The 27,812-nt window shown below is 38.2% G+C and overlaps 1 protein-coding gene and 1 long non-coding RNA gene across 6 annotated transcripts in view; one reads left to right on the top strand and one right to left on the bottom strand.

The window, feature by feature from the left end:
- Positions 1-27,812, top strand: part of SEMA3A (semaphorin 3A) — a 454,892-nt gene that overhangs the window by 248,183 nt on the left and 178,897 nt on the right. For 2 of the 5 annotated variants that reach the window (XM_038562852.1, XM_038562850.1), the window contains exon 3: positions 7,808-8,001. In XM_038562852.1, the coding sequence (XP_038418780.1) occupies positions 7,890-8,001 (112 nt within the window). In that variant the 5' untranslated portion in view covers positions 7,808-7,889. Of the gene's footprint in view, positions 1-7,290; positions 7,363-7,467; positions 8,002-14,559; positions 14,637-27,812 lie in introns of those variants that run through there. The other 3 variants (XM_038562853.1, XM_038562849.1, XM_038562862.1) reach the window with 3 other exon arrangements.
- On the bottom strand, positions 16,288-17,946 carry LOC119877238. Its single transcript, XR_005373263.1, has 2 exons — positions 17,758-17,946; positions 16,288-17,386 (listed from the first exon to the last, which is right to left on the bottom strand). It is a non-coding gene; the product is annotated as an uncharacterized LOC119877238 (long non-coding RNA).

Here is a 27,812-nt window from a genome sequence, read left to right as displayed (position 1 = left end):
CAAATTATTTATTAAGGTTCTGAGATTTCTGGGCCACAATATTTTAAGTATCTAGGATATATTTCCTTGTACACTTTAATTAATTAATTGATTAATTAATTAATCCATTAGTTAATATATAAACTTTAGTCTGTGCTGAATGCTATGCCGAGCACTGAAAATATAATTTTAAAAGTTTCTGTTCTTTTGTGAGATTAGAGTGTACTGAAAGAACTTATAAGGAAGTTAAAAAGCGATCTTAATCCTGAGTCCTTAATGCAAAATCCTGATAGAGGCAGATTAACTTTAGGGGCATACAATAGCCTATAATCATAAGTAATCCAACAAAATAGGTAGACAATCTGTCATCAGCAAGGGTATTCAACAATAACAGAGAAGAGAGTGTATGAGGAATGAAAACAGATATAGGATTTGACGAAAAGAAAATAGCAGTAGAACTATATTTTAAATAAATAAATCAAGCAAGCAAGCAAGCAAGCAAGCACTCTTGGCCAAAATAGGTACAGAAAGCTTTGTAGACAGTTTTTATGCTTTGTGCTAGAAAGTTACCAAAAAATAAAGATAAATTGGCACTGGTTACTGGGAATACATATATCACTGTTCTCGAAAAACTTGGGATTTGTTTTGTAAATCACGGTGATTGAGATCTATGTGATTCTCAAAATTTTGTCGAATGGATGGGTAAATACAAAAGAAATGATGCAAGAAATATGGTAAGTAAAATGTTTTCACAGGTCCTGGATTTGAAAGTAAAGTATAAGGAGTCCATTTAAAATCGCATCTCTGGAACTATCTTAGGTTTACCGAGTTACACACAGTGGCAAGTGCCTAGGAACTCATGTTGACAGCCCAAGAAATAGATTAGCAGGTTTAGCTTGATTCATTCATATTTAGTTTTCTTATTTCTCTAAACATTTTTATTTTGGCCTAACAGAATTGAAATAGGTTTCACAGCATCATTAAATCTGTAGTAATTATTTAATGTGTCAAATGAGATTGCTAAACACCAAACTATCTGATTCTATCAACACAAAAAAAAATCAAATGGCATTTCTACAAAGTTACACAATGAGAAATAAACTCACTTGTTATTAAAAACTGTGAGTTCAAAAAAAATTAGGGTTACTATTTTTATGCCTCAAAAGGAGTTTTATAATATTCACCCTGTTAGATATTTGGGGGTATTTGAAGTGCTCTAAATTACCAAAGCCATGTATCAACTTTGATAAAAACCAATCATGGGAATAATCACATTATCATTTAAGTCCTCAAGTCAAACCATTTTCAACTTGGATTTGTAATTTAAGAAGAGTCAAGGCTGGGCTTGGATGCTATTTCTCTTCTCATCGATATAGCAGGCATGAGAAAATGAATTTATGTTGATTGATTTTCAAAGAGATTTATTGTATGGGCATGCCCTGAGGAAAAATGGGGATGATTTGAATTTTCTTCATAAATCTTTTATTAATAATCATAATAAATTGTTAGTTAATAAACAAGACATTTCCTAATCTCTCCCATAAGGTGACAGCTGCTCCTGTAGCCAACACAGTGAAATGAAACCTGGCATATGATTCTAACCCCACCCCCATGCCACAAAAGAGAAAAAGGGGGTGCAGAGACTGGACCAAATGACATTTAACACTTAAGACAATACAGAAAAGAGAAGAAAATAATTGGAGTCTTTTACTCCTAACTCTTGCAATTTGGAGAAATCTGTGCCCTTGAAAACCAGAATGCACTGTAGATCTTGAGTCACCATCCGCCAGACAGTTGGTTTTGCCATTTTAATAAACCCTTTTAAAGAACTTTAATTCTAGGTTTCAGTATTTCTATTCTCTGTCATTATCAGCAGCAAACTCTTTAAAAACATTAAAAAAAAAAAAAAAGGAAAAGCAAAAGGCCTCTGCCTAGAACATAGAGATTTTAGGAAACTTAACATCTGAGGTGAAACAGTCTTTTCAGTGGGTAACAAAAGGAAACTATATGCATCTGCTTTGCCTGAGTCAGATGTAAAGTAATCCTCAAAACACTCCTACATACTTTCTTCATCTTGTTTATATAGTACAGATCTGCTTATTTATTTATTCAGTGGGAAGGTGTGTGATATGCCTTTACAGAAAGCAAATAATTGATAACTTCATATTCTGAAACACTCAACAGCCAACCTGCTCGTTTCATTTGTATTCTACGGACGCCTCATTTTTTCCTCCTCACTGCCTGGCCTGTACTGATCAGTATTAACAATGGGATTTTTGTCTCACTTGAAAACTTTCTTGTTCCATTTGAGTTGAGGTGGAGACACTCTCACTTAAGAAAGAAAGAAAGAAAGAAAGAAAGAAAGAAAGAAAGAAAGAAAGAAAGAAAGAAAGAAAGACAGGTATTTTGATATTTTCATTGTTTTGTTATTTCAATATGCTAATATCCAGGGCCACTGCATTCACTTATCAGATAATCTGATAAAGAAGCTGTAAGAGATGACAGGCTCCTTAAGTTGATGGAAAAGAAAACCTATGTTTAAAACATTTTAAAATATTGATGGATTTAAGAAATCAAAAGAAAAGAGACTGAAAAAAATTATCATTTATGTTCCTAATTACTGGATTTTGGCTTCTCTGCAACTGTGATACTAACCATAAACGAAATGTCACGTATCTCTTTTTGTCACTCTTTTCCATCCCCCATGCAAACTTGGTAACCCAACAAAACTCACCTACCAGCCCTGGAAATCAGATTCTTAAAGCAAGGGCAGTTACCACCTCACCTTACCATTCAAGAACTTCCTCGATCATTTCTGAAACTCTTAATTGTCTAAACTTTTCTCGAAATCTGCAGCCACAAATACTGTGACTGGCCAGTTTCTGGTCTCCTGAATTGATCTAACATTTATTACTTCAATTCATTTGAAAAACAAGGAGTCATTTGAGTCACCATTTCCCTTAGAGTATCATGAACATTGCTGCCGCAAGAGAAAACACAGAACTATCTTCTCTGCCCCAAACTGTTAGAAAATCACTCCAGAGGAGGGATGAGCTTATTCTCCCGAAATCTCCATTTATGGGCATAGGGAGGGGGGCAGGAGAGGTGTGTAGAGTACTAGGGAAGAGGTAATGCTTCCCTAGAGTGAATTCCCATTGCCTTTTACCAATTCCTCCTCTCAACTCACACTTTCACATGTTGCTTATACTAAAATCATTCACAAGGGTCAGATTCTGAAAATTTTAACTTAATTTCTTAAATACTGCTTTTAACCTGCCACCCCCGGCTCCCAGCGACTACTGCAGGAGTTCTTAAATCTATCATTTTTGGCTAGAACAAATAATGCATCAACTATTTAGTTTGCCCAATTAATAAGATGTCTTCTGATCTTTAAAAGAATGTTTTCACCCACACAGTTCTTTTTTAGAAAAAGAAAAGGTTTCAAATTCCCTCTACCAGAAAAACCCTCATTAAAAATGAATTTCCAACATGAGATGTCAGAGCAAGGACAAATGTTCGGCTAGGACATTTGCTATAATTCTGTTGATCATAGGCCTTTCTCATATAGTGATGAAGCATCCCTGGAAGAAAAAAAAAAAAGAAATAGAAGATGTTAGATGGAAACTAATATCACGGGGGGGTTTGTTTTTGTTTTTGTTTTATGTGACTCAGTTCAGTAACACCTTGAGAAGGGTACCAAAAACTTGTCAGTTTTTAGTATTGGTTTCCTTCTTAGGGGAACTGGTTAGCCAAGTCATTCTAAAATTCTTGACTCAGTTATTTATCTTAAGAAGTCATCTACTTCTCTACCTCTGTCAGAGACCTACACTTTGGGAGCAGTACTCCAGCCAACCACAATAAAACAGGGCTAGAGTGGGATTACAGAGAGGCCGGTGTGTTTACCAAAGTGTAAATTTTTAAATACATCTACATTATATTTCTCCTTATATTCTTTTAAGGCACAAATATAGGAAGAGTTTTCACCTACCACTCAGAAAGATCCAGGGTATCCCTAACCTGAGGAAATACGTGGAATACCATCTCACAAATTAGAACAGTAATTTCTGCTCTTAAATTACAGTGTTGATTGCCATCCCAATTTGTTTCATAATAAATAAAATATAGAGAACAGACATCTAAAAAATATCACATTGGTTTTATCCAATACATGCAAAGATCAAAAATATATTTTCAATAGAGCAAAGCTTTAGTATGTATCTTTTATGACTACACAGGTGTTTGGGGAAAAAACAAAACTTAACCAACCTGTTGGGAAGTTGAAAGTGTTGTTTCTCTAGAAAATCAAGTACACCACCCAGAAAACTGTCGTTCTCACTCCAAAGTCTTTGTAATCCATCTCAATATGGAATGGGGTGAGGTTAAAAACTGCTGATTTATTTGACAGAAATGTATACAGCAGCATGATCATCATAGTAAGCACCTGCTCAAATTTGACTCTTTAGTACTAGTTGCTCATGTCTGAAAAGTTGAAATTTAAAAAGCTATTAGAGATTCACTTGCAAGTAAAGTTAATAAGAGCACATGATATATAACCTAGACTTTGAGAAAAAAGCAAAATAAGATTTTTCATTAATGCCTTAAATAAAATTTAATGCGAAAAGTTCAGTATAATACTTCTGGCTTTTAAAGAGCAGCAAATGATGCACTAACATTAGTGGCTAAGGTGACAAATACAGCAGGCTTGATGGTGCCAGGGCTGAGGCCACACGTTGTCAGAGCAGGAAGTGATGTTCCTCGGGGGGTTAATCAAAACCCCTGCTTCACATACGCAGCAAGATTTTGAAAAGTTCTGATGAACACCCACCCAGGTCCACCCCACCTCGTATCTACCTCAGCAGAGAAATATGTTTAACCTTCATTGTCCTTTCCATATTTATGGCTATAGAAAAAAGTTGAAAACAACTTGAACCCTGACAAAAGTCAAAGACTTTGGAAGAGGTAGAAATATAGATTCTAAACACTCCCATATTTTCCAGAAGTTTCCTTTCCTTTCCTTTCCTTTCCTTTCCTTTCCTTTCCTTTCTTTTTTTTTTCTTCTTCTTTTTTTTTTTTTAAATCACAGTTGCACTATCTATGGTGTGGTTACACTTTTCTATTAATTTATAATTTAATCAGTCTAGCACAGTTATGCTTACCCAAAGAATTTACTGTTTCATACTTTTTAAATAAAAAAGGTCCACAGATAAGCAAATGTGAAGGTGAATTGATTAACTTTAAAACATTTGAAAAGACACAGAGATTATAAAAAAAAATAGAGGGTAAGAAAAATATCAAATATAAATAAATATATGAAAGTGGGGGGTTTTTTAGTTATGTGCACGTATCTAAACATGGGGTGTCTGTGCTACCAAATTCCAGACTTCAACGTTAATTTAAATGACTTGTTTTACAAAATTAAATAACTCTGTCCTGATTTTGTGGTTCAAAATCCAGATTGAATGTCTTTCTTCCCCATGGAGTCAATTCTGATCCTCTTTTATCTGAATTTTACCTACAACCTTTCATTTTTCCTGGAACACATCAAAATGTTTCAGAATTAGACATTACGCAAGTGAAATGGATACATTTCTAAATTTGCTTATCCTGTTTAGTTTTGACAAATATAAACTTGTTCCCCTACCCTAGGTAATAAGAGCTGGAGAAAAAATAAATATTTAAAGACATTTAAAATATATATTAATGAAAATGGTGCAACTCTTTAAAGTACTTAAACTAATTACATGTGATATTTCAAAAGGATAATTCATTAGTCCAATCCTCTAAATAATCCCAAAGTAACACGAATTCTTCTGTAGAATAAATGTCTATAGAGAGTAATCCATGGAAGACAGACAAGCCTCTTGTTTGTAGCCTTAATCCATTGCCTAGAGCGTGAAAAGTGGTCAGGATAACAAGTGTTGGAATCAGTAAAATCAACATTATTTTTGGATTTTATTTTCTTAACAATACCGACTGATCAATAGGCTTGCGGAAACTGACAAATACAATACGGTCCGTTTGATGAATCAATCTAGTGAAGTAGAGAGACTCCCTCCACCCCTTCCCGCCTTCTCCCTTTAAATCCTCTTCATCCTCTTCCTCCTCCTCCACCCACACAGGCACACACAGAGAGACAGAGATAGTGACAGAGAGACAGAGACAGTGAGAGACACAGGAAGAGGAAGGAGGGAGAGGAAGCTGCTTCCTCCCTATTGGTCTGTAGACTTCAGTCATGAAAGCTGTAGTGGCACTGCTAGATCTTTCTTCCTAAGAATGCTAAGCCACTTCAGTAAGTGTTTATGTTTGTAATTGGAAGACTCACCCTCTTCTTTCAGTGGAGTAATTTCCATACTCTGGGAGTAGAGTTCGCTCTTCTGTATTTCAATTGTGCTGAGGGGAGGAGGGGAGTTAGAACAGAGATTGTTTGTGGAGGAGTAAAGAAGGGAAAGTTGTGTCCTATTAACTTTTATATAACACCCCCCTGATAGGGTTATCAGCATATCAGCTTTGGGGAAAATCGAAAGAAAAATAGAGGAGGAAATTGAAACACCTCAGACAAAATGCCTATTTAGGAACAAACTAATGGTGTCTGTATGACTGCCTGAGTCCAAGCATTTGTGTGCACAGAAAATTTAGTAACCCTTCACCAGCTCAGGAAGACCCAGAGATACTCTCTTTATGTTGGTCCTTGACACTCAGCAGGGACTTTTGTGAACTTTGTCATCCTCCTCTGCCCTTTAACCAAAACTAGGGAAGTGGCTTTAATTAATGAGATGTGATGCATTACAAATGTTAGCCAGAGCATTCCAGAAGCTGGAAATCCGTAGATGTTTTTAAATTCTGAGTATCCCTTTGAGTTGTAATTTGTAATTCTCAGCGGACCTATATTTGTCTTGAGCTGATTGTTGAAATGGGCTTTACCAGGAATTTCTTCACTGAAATTGCAGTGGGGCGGGGAAGGGGGTTTGTTGGGAAGAGGGAATGATCTCTCACAAGGCTTTAAGACCTTCAGTGGTTAAAGTTCTAATGGTGAATAAGATATACAGACATTCACACATATGCATACGTGTACGTATCTATAGGTGTATATACGCACACGCACACACACGATGCACAAGTTCAAAGGAATTCTATCATGAGTGTCCGTTGTAAATTATGTAGGTAGCAGAATTCAGATTTTTTTAATCAAAATTGCACCTAAAAATGGCTATAAAACAACGCGTGCCTTGGGAAGTAAATTTATAGCTACATGCCTTTCACAGGCACGCTGGAGGGCTCTGCTCCCGGCTCTAATCTCCAGGAGATGTTTTTTGCATGTGTTGTGTGACAGGAGGGAAGGGGAGTGGGTTGAGCTCGACTGCTCTCCCATTGTCAGCCAGTCTAGTGAGTGTTGGGAAAACCTGTCTGTGGGATCTTGTGTCATCTCTCCCTACATGTGTACAGGAAAAGTCCGCGCTGCTCACGGTGCCTGCCTCTCTCTCTCTCTCTCTCTCTTTCCCTTTCATTCTGCTTCCCCGGAGCCGAATGAAGCAGAGAGCAGGATTAGAGTCCGCCACCGGCTATCAGAAGAGCCTAGATAAAAGGAACTGCTTCTTAAGCACCACTGCAGCAGCCCTTGTTAATTTTTTTTTTCTTTCCACACAACAGTTGTGCCTCATTATCCGGTGCCTGGCTCGATTTTTTTTTCTTTTTTTTTTTTTTTTTTTGGAGGGTTTGAAGTTTCTGTGCTTCAGTGACTGTTACAGAAGAAGAGGTGTTAGTGTTGCCGTGAGGTCTTGATTGTCTGCATTTATGAATGAAACTGACCTAAATCACCTGTTACCTCCAGTTCCCAGATTGTTTGAACTTCTCTGGCCGCACAATACAGGAGGGAAGGCTGAAGCAGCAGAGGGACCCACAGCGTCTGCAGCATGGGCTGGCTCGCTAGGATTGCCTGTCTTTTCTGGGGAGTATTACTTACAGCGACAGCAAACTATCAAAATGGGAAGAACAATGTGCCAAGGCTGAAATTATCCTACAAAGGTAAATCTTTATTTTTCTTTTATTTTGGCTAGCTTTGTCATGCCCCCCCGCCCCCCCCCCCACACCCCGCCTTTTCATTCCTTGAACTCCCTCCCAACCCAAGCCATAAAACCTTTAGTTTAACCTGGGAAACCTACGTGATTGTGTGTGTCTTTCTGAGATGATTTAAACACTTTTTTATAAAAGCGTGTCTCCTTTTTGATATATGACAATTTAAATGCAAACAAAGAACATTTAATCACATTTGCAGAGAGGAGCTGAATGCCTGGTAAATGCTGATCTGTATATGTGATCATATGTTCTGTTAATTTTTCTGACTCTACTTCTATGAAAATAGCTTTAAAAAAAACATGATTGCAGAAACAGTCCCTTTGTAGATGTTAATGCTTCACCTAGAGTAATTGTTATAATAAATTGTATTTTCTTAGTTTTAGGCACTAAATGGTTAATCATCATCATGAATATTCAGTTTGTTCAAATCTGACAATCAGATGCTTAACATAAGCAGTAGATCATGGTTTGCCAAGAGAATATAAACTGGAGGGAACAGACTAGTTTTTCCACAGTGTTATGATTGTACAAAAGACTGTATTTGGCTAATTGGTGTAAAGCTAAAGCCTTTGAAATATAATGTTATTTAATTCCATATGTACTTCAGTGAGAATTGAGGAGGTATTACTTTTTGGTTGTACAGCTAGTTGTCTGAACTTCTTTTCAAAGAGTATAAATTTAAGAAAGGCAAAAAGCTTTATCACATGGTTGCTCTACTTTATTTGGTTACAATTTAATGCATATGCTTTGTTCTTAATGAGGACTTTAAAGAAAATATTTGTTCTACATTTGTTTAGATACATTTTATAGATAGAGGTATCAAATAATGGTAACACAGATTGAAAATTATATATACATAAAACTTTTAATGAAAGAGAATGTTTACATAACTGGGATATTAGTAAGATGGAGTTGGAGATTAAAATGTTTTAACTCAAGTACTTTTATTCCCTAAGGTGTTGCTTTCTTATGATTCTCAGATTTCGGGAATTGGGGGTGGGGCAGCGGGAAGCTTCAATTATATTCTGTTTTTAGCCTATAATGTAAAAGAAAATCATTGACTCTATCTGTAGAGATGTCTGTCTACTGCACACTGCTCTTATGCCAGAAACATATTCTTTAATTCTCACATGATGGGGCACATCTCTTTCTGAATGCTCTAGTGTGAATGAGGACCGCAAATAGGAAAGAGAGATGTAATTTTCACACTTTGGGTTAGAAAATTCAACACCTATTAAATGTGCTTATTTGGAATTAATACTTGCTAGATAAAATACATTAGATATATTTATTGTTGGTATAATAGTTTCCTAGTTATTAAAGTGGGAATGGATTTAAAACATAAACAACTGCAATTGTGCTTATCATGCAAGATTTTAAAAAATTACATAGCCCCTATTAAATATTTAACCTAATCGCTATTATATCTCTAGTTATTGCCTTTAAGTTATTTTTATAGTATATGATATTGTGGCATCTGTATTTTCTTCATTTTTTTGCTTTCCATTTTAATTCTTTGATGAGAGGATGGCCATCAAATAATATTAGGGTGATGGTTGATTTTATTCAAGTTTATATGCCTTATGAGTATGTTTCACATGCAACTTTACTTCTCAAAGATGCAGATGGGTATATGCTATAATCTTAGAGTAACAAATTTGAAACATGAAAAACAATTTAAAGATCTACTAGATTTGGAGATACTTGTTTATTAGATGCTAAATAAATTGTAAAATAAGTAAGATTTGAGAAATATGTTTATTTCACAAGAATTTTATTTCCATGGCAATATAGATTGATTTACTCTCCATTATAGAAGAGGTACCAGTCCTTTTTATATACTAAACAGTATTTATTTAGAATAGTCCTTTGATACCTTTGATATGTGTACAGGCTATAAATTTGTCTTGTGTATATTGACAAAATGTATATATTGGACAGTCTTTTTTAAATTTTTTTTAATATTGGACAGTCTTTATAAACTCCTTGTAGCTATGGTATCCAATAGAATTATTCTGAGTTCTTTTTTTTTTTTTTTTTTTAATCTGAACAGCCCCACACCTACATAACAATTCTATTGAAATACCTAGTGCTTGGCAATTTGGTAAAATAAACTGTGAAATGAACAACAACATGAAGAATAAAAGGAATGGCCCAAGCAATTTTTCTTCTGTCATTTTATTGGTCTGTCATTACCTTTTTCTCTCTACATGTACACTTGTTTTGCCAAAGCAAATGCCTGGTAGCCAATTGTCAGTACTTTGTTTCTAAACTATAATAGAAAATTTTTTTTTTTTAGCTACTCCTTTTTTCTCCTTAATTAGATGTCAAACACGGTTAAAACATCCACTGCTTTGCCCTTAAAAATATTCCAGCGTGATTCATGAAGAGTTAAATCCCTGCCAACCCTAATTTCCCATGGTCACTTGTTTTCAAAGATCCACCATTAACTCTCTCATTGCTCAGGTTGCTAAGACAAAGTTTCGTGCAATCACTGTGCTGACTTTCCACTTGTCATCTTGCCTAGTAGGAAACGAAAGAGATTTGATATGTTAAATTAGAAAGAAAAAAAGAAAAACAAGAAGGCAGCCTTTGTAGTGGATGTACATATATATCTAATAAGGTACCTCTTTACTTTCTAGGAAAAGGCATTGAATAGATGTGTTCAGGACCATCTGGAGAAGTGATAATATTAGAAAAATGGGGGTATGCTGGCTTTTCCTCTGAACCAATCTGATTTAGAATCCTTGTGGGGGAAGCAAATGTGAGAACTCTGTAAATCTCAGCAGTCACATACAAATTATCCTCAAGGAACATTCACTCAGAGATACTTTTGCCTTCCTTAAATATATGTAATGTAGCTAAACTGTAAAATGCTTCTTTTTAAAATTGATGCATAACTGTTTATTTCTCCTTCAAATCTAGTCAAATTTCACTTTTCTCATGAAAAACCAGACTATCATATAATCTTCCTTTTGGAATGTGTGGCACCATGAAGACTGCAGAAAAACCTATGGAAATCACAAGGAAATAAATTAGGTTTGGGGTTTTAAACAAATGACAAATGTTCCATCACTCAGTGTAATGAGCTTTTCCAGGACATTGTGTGCTTCAGTTTTAGGATAAATCAAAGACACATGCAAGTCTGAATGGTGATCATGTGAATCCAAAGGTTAAATCAATGCCTTTAACTTTACTTGCAGAGGGAGGACTCAGTAAATAGCACTTAAATAAATGTTTTAAAGGCTTTCTTTTTATACTTTGTAAAGCTCCCCCCTCAAGAGTCATTTAATTATCACAACAATGAAATTATCAGTCAAATCAAAATTCTCACATGTATCTTTCTGATAACAGAAGATAACATTTAATTAAAAATTATGAAATAAAATTTACAAGTTTTTTTCCCCATTGCTCAGTACGTTATGATCACTCTAGAGTTAAAAAATGCGAGTAATGATTTACTAATTAAACTTGTTGACTTTTTAGAGATTTTTCTTTACTTCTACTAGAGCACACAGATACACGCATACCTACATATATATGTGTGTGTATATATGAATATATGAGTATATTTTAATGACAAAACTTTATATTAATGTTTTATAGCTGAGAAAACTAATCTTGACAACCTACACATTCTGAACTATACGAATGCTGTACAAACAAAATTGTTACTGGTTTACAATGATTTTCATATTTGAAATTATGTATTTATATATTTATTTTAGAGTGGGCAAGATGTTTTGGGTCCCCTGAAAAGTCCTCATGACTATCTCAAGACTCATATGACTGTATAGGATGGAATATGTCTTATACTAATAATCTCCTCAGAGCTAAAAAGAAAAGTTTCTATGAAAGGTAGAGAATAGCTCTACCACACACACTCAGAACAAAGAAGTTATAAAATCATTGCAATATTTTTTCTCCCATAGTCACTGCATGTTTGACATAAGGTTTCTGACTTACTGATTCTTATTTAATATGGCCTTTTCTTCTCAAATTGTTAACTTTAAAAATCATGTTTTGAATCTGAAATCTTCAATTTAAACACACTAAAAACTAGAAATGTATATTCACCTACTCAACAAATATCTTCTGGCAAAATAATGAGAAATAAAACAAGATGCTCCGTCACACACCTTGTGATCCAATGCTGGTCAGATCAAATGAGGGCTAGTGAAAGTCTCCTGTTTGTGGCTTCTCTGAATAAAGCTGCCATCCTGATTGGGCTTTGAAATAATAATTTATACAGTGCAGACTTTTAGCAAGCAGGAAAATAACTGACACCACAAAACTCTAACCCACCAAATTTTGATAATGGTATTCAGTTATTACTAGCTTAAATAAACCTGAATACTGAAGAGATAATTTTTCCAGTTCTAACTTTTTTATGTTGTTAAATTATTTCCAAGACTCCACTACTGACGTGAATAAATTACTTCCGTGACTCTATTACTAAAACATGAATATTTAGGCAAGTAAATAGATGTATAGAGAGATCTGTGATAACTAATTTCTCTTTGTTTTCTTACTTGCAATTATCACATATAAATCAAACAACATAATTAACAAAAATGTTACAATTTTTGTTTAATTACATTTAAATTCTATATTCAAACATTCATGCAGATGAAAGATCTTTCCAGAATAAATTTAATTAAAATTAATTAATATGATCTTTATGTTCCTAGTAAGGAAATAAATGTAAACTTTTGATTATAGATTATAATCTATTTATGCTTAGTGTGAATGTATCATTGTATTTCAGATATGTACTTTAGCTTATAAAGTTATCATGAACTTAAGTCGGCAATAAGAAATTTTGTGGCTTAACTTCTTAACCCAGTTTTTCTCATTTAAACTTCAGTGATACCCCTACACGTCACAGTTCAAAGGCCAAAATATTACACCTTTACATATTTTGGAGAATTTTGTATCTGAAGTCAGGACTATGATGAATAGAACTTATTCTTCAATTGTACTAAAAGCTTCCAGAGAAACCAGTAGCGAAGTAAATTTTTAATCAATCACTAACAGCATTTGTTTTCAAAGTTGTGATATTTTATCATAGAGAGTTACATATGAATTCACGTATCAAACCTGTATGAAAAAAAATCTATATAAATTGATCCATTAGTGCAAAGTTGTAGGTAAAAGCTCCAAAACTCATGACAGCATCTAAGTTTAGTGCATGCAGTGAAAGCTTATTTTAAAAAGACCAGCAGCTGTAAACATAAATTACAACAAGTGTGAGTCTTGGGATAGGTTTTACCCTTCAGGACTTCTAAGGTGCTATTTAAAGGAATCATCATGATTTGCAGTTCTATGCTTCCACTAATAGGTGGCACTAGCAATTTGTGACAGCTCTTTCATTAGTTTGGAATGGGCAGGCTGCTAGGATAAATATACACAGGGCAACGTGTGGAGGCCAAGTGTGGAAAAACTGGCGTAAGAGTCAGGAGATGTAACATGCAGAAAGCAGAAGCATTAGTTAAAATGCAATTTGCTCAAGATTTCGGTAGGTTCTTTGCATACATTTACTGGTACAGCTGGATCCTAGAAAAGTAAATGGTTGTTGGAAGCAAATACAGAGTATTTTTTAACTCAGATAGGGACCAGTAGTCCCGAACAATCAGAATGGTGGAAAGGCAGTTTCATGTGTCTGTATGTATAATAAGTATTCTATATACATTCATATATATTTCTTAAGTCTGAATCAAAGAATGTTCGTAGCAGAAACGATGCAGCCTGCCGCGGCACTGCTGCCAGCCGTCCCCATGGCAGACTAGCTAACCCGGACCGTAAAATGTTTAGTAAATCACATTCCGTGTATTTTTAAGAGTGACTCCTTCTGATTTGTGGGTTGTTTTAAATTATTATCATAATTAAACATAAGGAAGAATCAATAAATTGTATCTGACATGAAGAAGTCCGAAGGCTCCGTTACTATCTCCTTCTGTTGCCAAGACATAAACATCGGTATAAATAGGGAATTCACACACTATTGCCCAACAGCAGCAAAGCTGGGCTCCGTCCAACGCAGGGCGAGGAGGCCTGCCGCGCGCAGACCCGCCGGCTAGGGGCGGACGGGAAGCAGCAACGCGATTCTGTCGTCTTAGTCTTTTCTCCAAGCTTCGGGTGAGACTTGGAGAGCGCAGCCTCGGGGCATCCTTGCACCTGCCAGGTTTGCCCGGGGCGCTGACCGCGGCACAGGGACGCCCTGGATCCGCCGCAGCCGCGCCCCCGGGGGCCCCGTCCGGGAACCGCGGGAGCCGTGCTGCCCACCGGTCGGGGCCTCTGCAGGGCCTGCGGCTGGAGCCGGTCCCGCGGCGCCGCACTGGCGGCCCCAAGGCCGGTCGGCTCGGGCGCAGCGTCGGCGCTCAGCGGCGAGGCGCGAAGGCCGACTCCGGGCCCCTCTGACGCGCGTGGCTTCTGAAGCGCGAAACGCCTCTTTAGTAAGCAAGAGCGGACAGGACGCGCCTGCGCCGTACGTCGGCTCGGCCCGGGCCCGCCTGCCAGTGTGCGGGGGCCCCCGGAAGTGTGCGGAGGGTGTGAGGCGGGGCCCCCGGAAGTGTGCGGACGGGGTGAGTTGGTGTGCCCAGAAGTGTGTGGATGGGCTGAGGCGGGGCCCCTCGGAAGTGTGCGGAGGGTGTGAGGGCCGCGCGGCGCCACAGGCCGGATCCACTGTGAACGCAGCGTGCCCCCGACGAGGCGCCTGGCATCCGGTCACGTGGGTAAGACGCGGGGAGGATCGCGCGGCCCTAAGGCTGGCAGGTCCGCAGCCCGGCGAGGACCTGGGTCGTGTCGTGGGCGACCACCGGAGGGCTTGCGGTTCTTCGGTCGTGGAGCCGGGAGGCGCACGGCCGGGAAGGAGCGCGGGCAGCTCGCCTCAACGCCAGGGCCTGGGTCCAAGCCTCGTGGGGAACACTCGCCAACGCAGCGAGAGTGCGAGCGCGGGGAGCGAGGGGCCGGGGTGCGGGGGCGGGACGGCGGTTCGGGGCCGGCGGGGTCCGCGGGGAGGAGGAGAGCCCGCGGGAGGGACGGCCGGGTGCGGAGCTGCGCGCACGAGCCGCTGTGCCGGCGCTGGGGCTAGGGCGTCCGGGCCGCCCGGGAGGGAGGATTTGGGGGAAGCCGGGACAGTCGTTCGGACCTGAGGTCAAAGCAAAAGTAGGCGGGCGCTTGGGGATCCTAGCACGTGCGTTAGCAATCGTAAGGTTTTTATCTTCAGACTTGAAGTTTCAAGTGAATAAACTGGGCGTGTTGTGCTCATCCCGCAAGAGTCCGTCCCCGTGCGCCTAGGCTTTCGTCAGCTGGCGTTTCGTGTTTCACTTACAAATTCCGTTACCGTAATACTTTTGCTTGTATTCTGAGTGTAAAGCGCACACGGCCCCACAGAACACTACGGCGCGTGACGGCTTCTCGAAGTAAGTAGTAAGTAAGTAGGCGCCTGGGTGCAGCGGCTCCGCGGGAGCCCGAGCCTCCCTGCAGGCGGCCGTGGACCTTGTGGCTGACGGGTGCGCGGAGCGGACCTCGGGCGACGCGAACACTGACCGGGCAGAAGCGCGGTCGGGAGCCCCGCCCCCCGCGCCTGGCTCTTGGGACTCGGCTCTCCTTCCGGTAGACCGCGGATCTTCCCGAAGCTTCTGGCGCGGCGCACGGCGACGACCCTTGTGCCCCGGGTGTGACGCCGAGCAGATCGGCCCCTCGTCAGGCTGGGAGCGCGGCCCGGTCTGCGCCGCTCTGCGCCTGACCAGAAACGAGGTCGGCCCGAGCGATCCCCACTTGTCAGAGCTTTTCCATGGACCCCAGGGCCCGGTCTGCCCTTGGGATTTGTCTGCAAAGCACGTTGACCGGGCACCAGGCGGCTTTCTAACCCATGGAAGAAAGAAGGGGAAGTTGAGTTCAGTTCCCCAGTGTGGAAACGCTGTGAGCGTAATTCCCCGAGATCAGAAAATCTGCTGGATTAGAATGCAGTTTTCTTCTTGTTTTCCTATTTCCTATTTTTTTCTGCTTTATTATTTTGTTAACCATTCTTCCAATAATTTGTGAAAAAATCGGTTACTTGGGCAGCCTAGATAGCTCAGTCGTTAAGCACCTGCCTTTGGCGCAGGGTGTGATCCTGGAGACCCGGAATCGAGTCGCCTGCTCCTTCCTCTGCCTGTGTCTCTGCCCCCCCCCACCCGCCCCCACGTCTCTCTTTAATAAATAAATAAATTCTTTTAAAAAAGCAGTTACTAGTTTTATAAATCATGTTTGTTTTTAATATGAAGACACCAACATCACCCGTATGATGAGTATCAGTATTAAAATGTCCCTTTCATGGTGTATTCCTGTTATGCACCATCTTTAATCGCAGAGTTATATACTGCATATATTTTAATCTGCTTAGTACTTTGTTATTCTGGATGTTTCTCTGGTTCGCTTAGGAAAACATTGGTTTTAACAAACAGCCTTGGAAAATCTTGGGTCACTTCATAATTTATTAGGCAAAGTTGTTGGTTTGTGGTCACTTCTGGAAATTTGGTCATAGTGTGATTATAGTTGCAAAATTATATATAGATGAACTCCATAAATCACTGTGTTTATATGTAGTATGTGTGTGTGTAAATTCACAACAAATACAGGCTAAGTTACATTCAAGTCCTTATTTTTCTAAATCACATATATTCGTGTTTTGTGGGAAGTGGAATGCTGAGAAACAGCGGATCTCTCCCTCTGCTTGATGTCAGGTCCTGGGTACTGCAGGATTGGCTATGCTCCCCTGAGCTTTGGTGTGTGACCTTCCCAGAGCACCTTCTGCCCAACAGCGTCGCGGGCTAGTGGGCTGCTCCGTTCTCTCCCAGGCATCCCTACTCAAGGAGGGTCCCAACGTGTCCCTTTCAGTGGCCCTTCCACCGAGCATCCCAGCATGGTGGCGCTAGGCCATAGTGGCATAAATGTCTTGCTTCCACCAGAATGCACAGTGTTTCTGCTCTCAGGTTGTTCCACCTCGAGAGTGCACGGCATGAGCAGGACACAGATTCTCCCAATACAGTAGTCCTCCCTCTTTCCAGATTTCAAAGATACCATCTTTTTTCAACTGATTCGGGCCACTGTCCTCCCTGATCCTCCCCTATCCTCCATCCCCATCTTTGCCCGAGAAAAAGTCTTCATCCAGTATCTTCTTGTCTTCTCCAAATAAGTCTTGTTCAAGCCTCTCCTTTTGAAAGAAAATCCTATTAACCCCCCGCCCCCCTGGGAACTATGGAAAAATTTCTAGGCCTCAAAAATTAAAAGCCATTACGTTTCTCTCAGGAAGAGGTTTAGAACTTTTCATTTTTATCAGATGGGTCTCCTGAAGAGCAAACAGAATGATAATTTCTTAATTAGGTAATCATGCCACTTAAAATTTTCAGCAAATTGCCCCCTTCTCCATGCATGTACCTAATGATCTAAACTAGACATTGTGTGAGTACAGAGGTTGTGGTTCCCATAATTTTAGTCCATTTGCCTCAGCTGTACACCTACAAAATATGCTGATTAAAGGACAAAATAGCCTCCTTGGTCCTTGAGATGTAGAATGTTGCCCAAGTGATGACCCAGAAGCAGAAAGCTCACACAACCAGAATTTCGGTACCAGTGTCTCCCCAGGGAGCTCTTCCCCATCTGCCCCCCGCCCCTGCCTGTTTCCCCAGATGCTACAAACTCTGGGGTGTTGTCACTTACACTTCAAAGGCTACAGAATGTCTACACTTGGATCTCTCTCGCAGGGAACGCCAACTCAACTTGTTCAAAGCTGTAAGCATTGACCTTTCTACAAATGTATTTGTCCTCCTTATCCCCAGTTTCAGAGAACATTGTCATTTTGTCCCAGTTGTCCAGACCAGTAGCATCTTTGCTCATTCCCTCGCTGCCCCCTCCCCCGCATCTAACTAGATGTCCTATGGGTTCTATTTCTTGAGTCATTTAAATCTGCATTGTTCTCCCTTCCAGGTTAAGTCAGATCCTTATCATTGCTTGCCCTACTATGGCAATGGCCACCTTTAATTACCATCTCTTCTTTCCATCATTACTGGTGACAATTCTTTCTGAAATTCAAATCTAATTATGCCTTTCCTTTATTTTAAAATGTTACTGATGAAAGTCCAAACTCCTTAGCTTGACCTAAAAGTATGATTAACTTAAAGGAGTCTAGGGCATAGAGGGAACTAATTGGAGGTCTTGGAGTTGTTCAGATATGAGGAAATTAATCCCTGCATAAGGACCATGATAATGGAAATGAGAGAAGAAGGCTGAAGATGAGACATATTAAAGAAACATTAGATTTAGTAAATGATTGTGCGTGGGGAGGATCTGGAGAATTCAAGAACAATAAGTTTTTAAATTTCTGCAACTAGGCGTGTGATGTAACACCTGGGAGTAACTGGAGAGTGAAACTCTCTGCTCCTTGCAGCCCCAACCATGCCCCCACCCGGTACCGACTTTCCCACATCACACCTGTGAACTTTCCTTCCTGGGTGCACCTTTACCAGCTTCACTGTTTACTGATGCCATTCCCACCAGTAAACATTGACTTGAGTATCTCCTTTCATAAGGTTTTTGAAGAGGCAAAATATGAAATAGTATATGGTAACTCTCCTGGAGAAACTTAATCGCTCGGAGGGGGAAAAGACCCAGATTGTCAGTTTTTTAACATCATACTCCTCATTATCCATTTTCTTTTTTAAGATTTTATTTTTTTTAACTAATCTTTACCTCCAACGTGGTGCTCTGACTTACAAATCCGAGATCCAGAGTCACATGCTCTATCAACTGAGCCAACTGGGTGTCCCTATCCATTTTCTATTCTCAGTCAAATATAGAGTCTGGCACACAATAGCCCCTCATTAAATTCATGAAGTGGTTGAAGGAATAAGTGAGGAGATGGCAGATAATCATTCCAGGTGGGATTGCTAAGGAGCAGAGATGAGACCATACATACAATAGATTGGAGTGTGAGACAGAGCCCCTTACAGAAAGTGAACTACGTGATCGGAGGCAAGGTCATTTATGGCTGCAGAGGCAGTTAAAATATCGAATGATAGAAAATTTTGAAACACACAAAATATCGAATGATAGAAAATTTTGAAACAGGTTATAAAATGCAAATCTCAGGTTTGAACAGTAGATGATGAAACCTTTTAAAGTTTGTAAATGAGTGGTGTGTGCAAACCAGTGCTTTAGGAATCCAGAAACCTGGTAGCTGGCCTTCAGTTCCGAGTTAATGAGGCATCATCTGAGATGCTGAAGCAAGATTCTGAAACAAATGGCTACAGTTCAAATTGGGCCTCTTATAATGACCTTGTTCTCCTGGGGCACAGAGACTGCGTATGTAGGCATGTAGCTCTGACTTATCTACACAGAGCAATACATTTTTCACATGTCCAGAAAAATGCAAGTTGTATTTAAAGAAAATGGCAGGTATTTGTGTTTTCATATAATATTTTAAAATCCAACAATCTAGCATCATTTAGGATACAGCCATCCACCTAAAATACTCTATTACATATTAATTCCTTGAAATTGCCTTAGATTTATGGCGGAGCACACATTTAGGACTTCTGATGAGATGTTGTGCGTATATCTTACTCTGCCACAATGTTACTATTTGGGCAGAGCAAAGATATCAAGAGTGACATCTTTGTTCTCAGGTTACTATATTATGCGGGCTCATCCTTCTTTAATAGATTTTTTTCTTCTCCTGGGCTAGTGTACAGGGATTCACTGCTATGCACTTGGTTCTAACTGGACAGATTTGGAAGCTGTGCTCAGACAAAGCAGCTACTCCTAAAACTCCAATTCCCCATTAGGCTCTTACACACTGGCCCAGAGCCATGGAGTTTCTTGCTTTCACTGCATGTTCTTCATGTTCAATAGAGTCTCGGCCTTCTTTTGCTTCCCGAGGTGGCTATTCAGAACAGAATTAAGGTTCCCTTGGCACATTCTAACAGAGCACACATCCTCTCTCTATCATTCAACCTCCTAATCCAGACAGCTTCTTGAGAAAGATTTCTAGCATAACAGCAAAATGGGACCAAGTGACTAGAAAAAAGTTTTTCTTGCATGCCTGAGATCACTTAGCAAGGCAGGGCAGAGTCAGTGTCTGTTTAGTTCAATGTTGTGTCATCAGAAATAAGATGAATACTTGTCTCACTGGCATTGCTCCTTAGCTGTCAAATTAGAGAAAACTGTCTAGCCTCTAACAGTATTTCTGTCCACAGCTTTATAAATATTAGCACATTTGTTTTGAAAGAATCTGTTTAGATTATTTTAGGCAGATGCCATGTACAGAAGTGAAATTAGTGATGCTACAGTAATTTGTTTCTTTGGTACAGAGCTCAGTCTCTACCACCGAGGTGTACCACATGTAACACACATTGTGGGCCTCATTCTCCCGAATGGATTCTCCAGTGTACATATTATACCATCTTTTTCAAGCAATTTAGTTTTCATAGGGAACCAAAAGATAGAGGTAATAGCTGAATGTCTCTCATGTGCCCTACCTGAACAGCCAGATTTACTGCCTTTTCATGTTTCCAAAAGAATAAAATTTCACATTCTTGGAATGTGTAAAATGAATTCCAACATTCCATTCTTGGAATGTGCAAAATAAATATATTTAATAATACATATGATCTTTATTTAGTGTTTTTAAATTGGAAGTCATGCTGTGTTTATAGTGTTCAAACCCTGGCTTGTTGGCTAAATGAAAATCTGTGGCTTTTTCTAATTTAGCTACTAGAACAGAGATTTCACAAGGACAAGAGGAATCTCAGCATAGTGAAGAAAACATTGAATTGACTCTGGCATTTTTTAGGTGTTAGGATGTGGCATGTTGTCGGCTTTATGAACCTCAGGTTGCCCTTCTCTAATGTGGGAGAATAGCTACTTTATGGAGGCTGGTATCGGGATAATAACAATACGCTGTAAGATGCCCAATCACTGACTTGGTACATAGAAGGTTCTAGATCACTGGGTTTTGCTCCTTGGTGTTAGTATGCATGCACGTATTGTCTGTTACTTATTTTGTGAGTTTGATTAATAATAATAAAAATACAAAGAAAATCTCAATTGTGTTATTTGTAGTGCACTTACTTCAAAGACTTGTAAATGACAGTGTTAATGTTAAAAAAACATGAAGTTTGTCAATGTCAGCCAGTCAGAGAACATTTAAGGAGACTTTGTCATAGGCTGGTGTTGAAAGTAAACAATCAAAAAAAAATGGCCAAGTCTAACATTGAGCCTTTCCGTCCTGCATTGGTGAAGCTAAATGACTCGATGTTGACCTATTGCTGGACCAAGCTTCAAGTGTAACTTCAGTGGAATCTGTAAATGTACATAGAAAGCTCGTGGTGAGGATGAAGGCAGGTCTCTGGCTCTGAATATTTACTGAGCCAGCTGAGCAAGGAAGCACCTGTTTCTTAAGGAAAGGGTTGCCTGCATCTTACAGACTGTAAGTTCCAATTCATGTTTCAACATGAACCAAAGTCAGTCATTTTAATATTCAGTAAAAATAACCAGGAAATGACGAGTTTTATTTGCTCCTGTACTTGCAGCATATCCTCTTAAATGGTGTAATGGTTGCCTTGAATATTATTTTGTTATGACTTAGTCCGTGAAGACACAACATCCTTCATGACAACTTAAAGAGTACTGAATTCACATAGGAATTAACACAATATTTCTATTTAATGTGTCCCTGAGTCTGAATGAAACACTGTAGATGTAAAGTCTGGGGCTTTCTGACCAATTCCATTACCACCTGTGATTGCAAATCACCCATTTGCAGGAAAGGGGATATTCAGTCATCAAGAAAATAAACTTGCAGTCTGAAGCCAGTAAATAGAATGAAGAACATGTTGAGAGAAACTTAAAGGGGCTTTTGTCTAACAGAAGACACTTGGAAGCCAGACTCGGAAAGCTAGACGTCCTTAAGAAGGGAGGTGACACTTACCACACTCAGCTTTTAAAGGATTTTTCTGGAAGGCAGAATTCCTTTGGAAAACACTTTATGCACCAGCATGAATAAATTTCTGTGGTACTCTAGACAAAGATGAATTTTATTTCATTGTGGCTTTCGCCATATTACAATGCTCATAAACTATTTTACCTTATGCCAGACATGTGGAAGCAATCAGTATATGTAAATGATATGTGAAGGTGAGGTATAGCCTTAGCTTAAAAACTTAGACTGTCTGTGGTTATAAATTATAACCACATCACAAAGAGCAACTTGCTTTTTAATGGTAACTTAAATGTAAAAATAGTCAGTGATGAATTTTAAGTGTTCTTCTAGTAAAGTACAATAAATGTGAAATACAGTGCTACTTTGTGCTGTTACATTATTTCTAGGACACAATATTCAACGGCAAATATTGTTTTACCTGATGTAATTGTTAATATGTGAGTGGCTGTAGTAAGACATAATTATGTCAGTCTGTCTCAGAGAAACTTTTGCTTAGGGTTGTATTTTATTTATTTTTTACTTTTTCATTGGGATATAATTGACGTACAATATTGTGTTAGTTTCAGGTGTATATATAATGATTCAGTATTTGTATATATTGCAAATGATCACCACGATAAGTCTAGTTAACATCGTCCACCATATATAGGTTACAGAATTTTTTTTCTTGTAAGGAGAACTTTTAAGATGTACTCTCAGCAACTTTCAGAACTTTCAATTTTATTAACTGGGGTTGCCATATGTAGATTACAGTTGGCTACAGTTATTCTTTATTAAAATAAATGCATTCCCTCTTTTTTCTATGAGCATGATATCAATTTGTCTTTTGCCTATTCTTTCTACTTATATACAATATGTGTGCATGTTGATACGTGTACATGTACTTCATAACATTTCATAAATTTTGGACATAAAAAATTGAATCAAATTTCCTTGACAAAGAAATAGATATAATAAAAATAAGCATTAGTTTTCTTTCTTTAAATGCAAAATAACAAAAATCTGTATCGATCACTGTAATGATTACTAGGAATAGAAAAATACATAAGATTACTCTGTTTTCTTAAAAACATCACAACACAGTGTTTGATAAATTACAGTACTCGATGATGAGGAAGTTTGGTCCATCATTTATATGTAAAACAAATGCTGTGATGTTTAGAGGTAACAGTGGTTTGTTAATTATTTTATGGTATGCTATTGAGAATGAGGAAAACATGTTTTACAGGGAGTAAGAATTACACTGGATTACAAGAGTATGGAAAATTTTGCAAGGAACAATAGGGAAGGCCTTTCTGGTAGAAGAACAGACTGGACACATGGGACATTAGTTTGTACAACTTATTTAAAATAGCAACATTAATTTAATCTTTTATGGAAAGGTATGGCACGTACTGAGGCAGTAAAAGCCAATTCAGAAAATCTAAAAATGTCAGTAATTGATGATTCTCTGTAATATTTTATCATTTCTATATCTACTAATATAATATGAAATGAAGTATATTGTAATTTATGGGCTTTGTGCGATAAAGATGCATGCATTCTGCTCCCACGGAGCTCATATTTAGTGGAGAAGGTAAGTATGTCAAAACACACATTCTGGGGCAAATGTGTGAAGAGTAATGTATTCCAACAAAGAACTGTGAGTCTAGAAAAGTAAAATATTACAGAGAAGCGAGGGATCAGGGAAGTCTTTGAGAAGAAGTACTTGAGGTGGGCATCAGAAAGCCTGTTGGCTTACATGTAAGACAGAAGAAGAATGGAGAGCATTCTGGTAATGGGAATAAATTTACAACAAAAGGAGAGACATTCCAGGACATTTCATTAAATATTTAACCATTTGAGTTTGCATAGTCATATTTAAGAAAAACATATGAGATAAGTTCAGGTACTAATTGAAAACCTCCCTAAAACTCAATGATTATTTGTAAGATGGGGATACTAAAAGATCTACCATTTCAGATGATTGTGTAGATTACATGAGGCCTGGAAGGTATCTTTCTAAAATGTATCATGGGGGAGAGACACCTGGGTGCCTCAGTGTGTTAAGCTTAGGACTTTTGGTTTGGGCTCAGGTCATGATCGCAGGGTCCTGAGATCGAGCCACACATCAGACACTCTGTGGTCAGCTGAGTCTCCTTGAGAATCTATCCCTCTCACCTCTCCTCCCTCTGCTCATGAGCTCTCTAAAATAAATATAAATCTAAATAAGTAAGTAAATAAATAACAAGGGATACACATGGAACATGAAGCAAAGGGTTGGCATAGCGAATGTCTAGTTAAGTATTAGACATTAATAGAAAATATAAGGATGGCTCACACTATGAGTATCAGGTCAAGTGGTTGAAAGTCCAAAATAGATAATAAGTGTAATGGAAAAGCACAAGAGGTATTCTTCACAAGGAGAGAGATAAGAGGAGGATTGAGGGAAGGGTATAAGTGAGATAAGTGAGGAGTTGAGATAAAATGGGAGCAATTAAGTAAATACATAAGCTATATTTGGAGGGGAAAAAGACAGTTTGTTTGCCTTTTCCCTCTGTTTTGTTAATCACAGGGTTGAATAATTTCAGTCAAAGTGGCTCCATTTGATGATGTAGATATACTAATTATTGTGCTTGACTTTCTATTCTTCTTCTCTTCTGAGAAGATTGATAAGCAGTGACTAGGCCAATGTATAAAACAAGAAAGAGTTGAAAGAGCAGGGTGACTGATACTCCAGTAGTTCTAGCTAATAATAGGGTTGTCCACGTGATCTACCCAGAAGACAAACTTAAGGGAATAGGAGTGAATCAGATCAGAAAAATGGGATCTATGAGAGGTAATAAAAGCTATGAGTCAGGACCGGGAAAGAGGAAACTTTACTTAAAAATATAAAAATATACTGGTTCAAATGTGTGTGTATGTGTGCATATATATATATATATATATATATGTACTGGTTCACACTTCAGTTTTTCTTCTATCATTCAGTTGAGACAGAAAACTCTTAACTTACAAAAATATTTAAATTTATAAATGATATTGAGTTATATAACAATAGTAACTAAGTGAGGGTGTTTTCAGAATATACTTTATGAGAAGTGAATATAATAGGTATCATGCATGAAATGCATAAAAATTGTTATTACCAAATGCTCCAATAATCTCATTATATTTCACTTATTGTTGAAATTGTGCCTAACAATATGTAGTTTGTTTTAGCTCAGGACAAGAACAGAAAGAGATTTTTACCTTATGTGACACTTAATGGCAGATGCTATAGGTAAAAGACTAAGATATGATATCATAGTCATTTACGAGAATAAAATACATGGACTTACCAAGGATATGCAAACACAGGTAACCTATATGTGGGTTGTTTATTACAATGTGCCTTCTGATACGTCATGGATTGAAACATGCTTTATGAAGCATAACAGCCACATACAGTAAAGCCTCTGTTGGATCCCTACAGTTCTCTCATCCAATATTACAATTGTAAAGTCATTCTGCTGGATTACAGCTCTATTCTTTTAAGTATTTTCACTTGAATGACTCATACAGAAGAGTGAGCTTTATTTCAATGAACTTGCTTCATTATGTCCTTTTAACTGTTTGAAGTAGCATTTTCCTGACTTTCCTTCCTGGGTATTCCTAATCATAGGAGCTTATTCCAAAATTTTTTTCAAGAAACTTGATAGCACCACTCAAGTGTCCAGTCTTATGGCCCAAGTTTTATGTCCATTATTATGTAACAATGAAAGAAGGCTTAAATGGTGCCATTTTTTTAAATTTCCAGAGCCAGTTATCTTCACTACTGAAATTGACCATTGCATCCTCTAAAATGAACACATTCTATTGGAAAGATGGCTCCAGACTGAATTATCTAAATTATTCACTAAATTTAATCAGTCATTGCTTCCAGTTCACAAATTGACATTCTCAGAGTAGCTAGGAAATGTGAGTGAATATGGAATGTTGCTCTGTTAGACTTGAGAATTCTGTGAAACACTTAAATACTTAGACATTTTGCAACACTACTCTTGAGTCTTAGATGTTAAGCATATGAAGATCAGCTGCTCAGTTGGTTTACAAATACTGATTTTTCTACTATTGTCTTTGGGGAAACATGCTCTTTTTTAAGCCACTGTTCCAGACTCTGATGGGCATGAATCTGGCACCCTGGTGGTTTGTCCTGCCATCTTTCATAAGTAAATATCCTCATACATCTTAGAAGATAATGGATGTGGGGCTTTTTACTTTTTGATAGGTATACATCAAACTCATGGCATGTTTTCCATTAAATACAGGAAGAGAGAACCATTTGTGGTAGAAATCCCAATAGAAAACATATTTACACCCCTCTGATCTCTATTCCAGTCTGGATAGTAATTTTTTGACTTGGCTGCTCCTTTTTTCAAAGTTCTTACCAGTCACGCTAATTGGGACCTTTATTTAAATTGCTTCAGCAATTTACAACATACCACAGAATAACCTCTTAATCTGCACTTTGTACCAAGATTTGTATCTACTGAAATTTAAGAACTGCATTCTAAATAATTTATAAATTCAAAGAAATAAGATATTGCATATATTAAAAAGGGAGCCACTGATAGAATTATTCTTAGAAAAAATATTGAGAGTTTTAATCAGAATTCCATATTTAGGCTGTCACAGATTTACCATTTCCCATGCCAAATAAAGTGATGGGAGTGCTGTGAAAATTTAATGCTTGTTAGTGTTGGTGAATCACTGTGACCATAAATAAAAACTGCTATAAAACTTCAGAGCATTCTTTAGTGGGGCAGGCAAGGTTCACGTAGAGTCTGTTCCTTTGCCTACTTCCAGACATGTAAGATTCATATATCGAGCTTTCAATAGTACATGCATCCACCTGATAAAATGTTTATCCTATTGCTCTATTCAAAGCAATGGATGTACTAATATTGAGGGGGAAAAAGTCAAAGGACTGTTCTAGGTTTCCAGTCAAACCATTCACTGGCTATCATTTAAATAACCAAAACTACTTATCTGTTTATTTCATGCTCTGCCATTAAGTCATCCAGATGACTCCAAAGAAGGGAACAGAATTTGCTCTCAAGAAAATTCCAGTGTTCAACCCTAGAATCAGGGTCCCAAGTAACACCGAATGCTGATTACTAAACTTCCCCATGTACTGCGGATGAACCCTCGTGACTCAAAAGCAAGGGAAAGCAGACATTCAAAATAATCATCTGACATAAGTGAAGCACTGACATGCTGGCTTCCTATTCCTTTCTACTGAGGATGATGGATATTCTCCACTGTTGATGTATACTGATATTTGAATAAGGTTAGAAATAAAACAATTTTTTAAAAGTTACATTTAAAAAACTTTGGTGTTTCTGTTACAGTGAGTAATGGAGATGGTAAAAAAAAATCAACAATCACATTTAATGAATATTTATTATTAGCCAGAAATAGTGCTAAGATTTTTGTGTAAACTGCCTCATGTAATCATGACAACCACTCTAGGTGGTAGACATTTCCCATCCTTTTATGGATAAAGAAGCCAAAGCCCAAAGTAGAACAAGTCCGACAAGTTGGAAGAAAAAAGAAGTTTTAGAATTATTTTTAATTGTTATGAAGAATACTTAACATGAAATCTATCATCAATAAACTTTTAAAAGTACAATACACCACTATTGACTATAGATATAATGTTGTACACTAGATGTCTACAGCTTACTCATCTTGCTTAACTGAAACTATATACTTGATGATTACTAACCTCCCAATCCTCACCCCACCCCTAGTA

The sequence above is a fragment of the Canis lupus genome, chromosome 18 (assembly GCF_011100685.1).
Source record: "Canis lupus familiaris isolate Mischka breed German Shepherd chromosome 18, alternate assembly UU_Cfam_GSD_1.0, whole genome shotgun sequence".
In the NCBI taxonomy this organism is placed as follows: domain Eukaryota; kingdom Metazoa; phylum Chordata; class Mammalia; order Carnivora; family Canidae; genus Canis; species Canis lupus.
The sequence above is the reverse complement of the archived record's forward strand: the minus strand, read 5'-3'. Positions and strand labels throughout refer to the sequence as shown.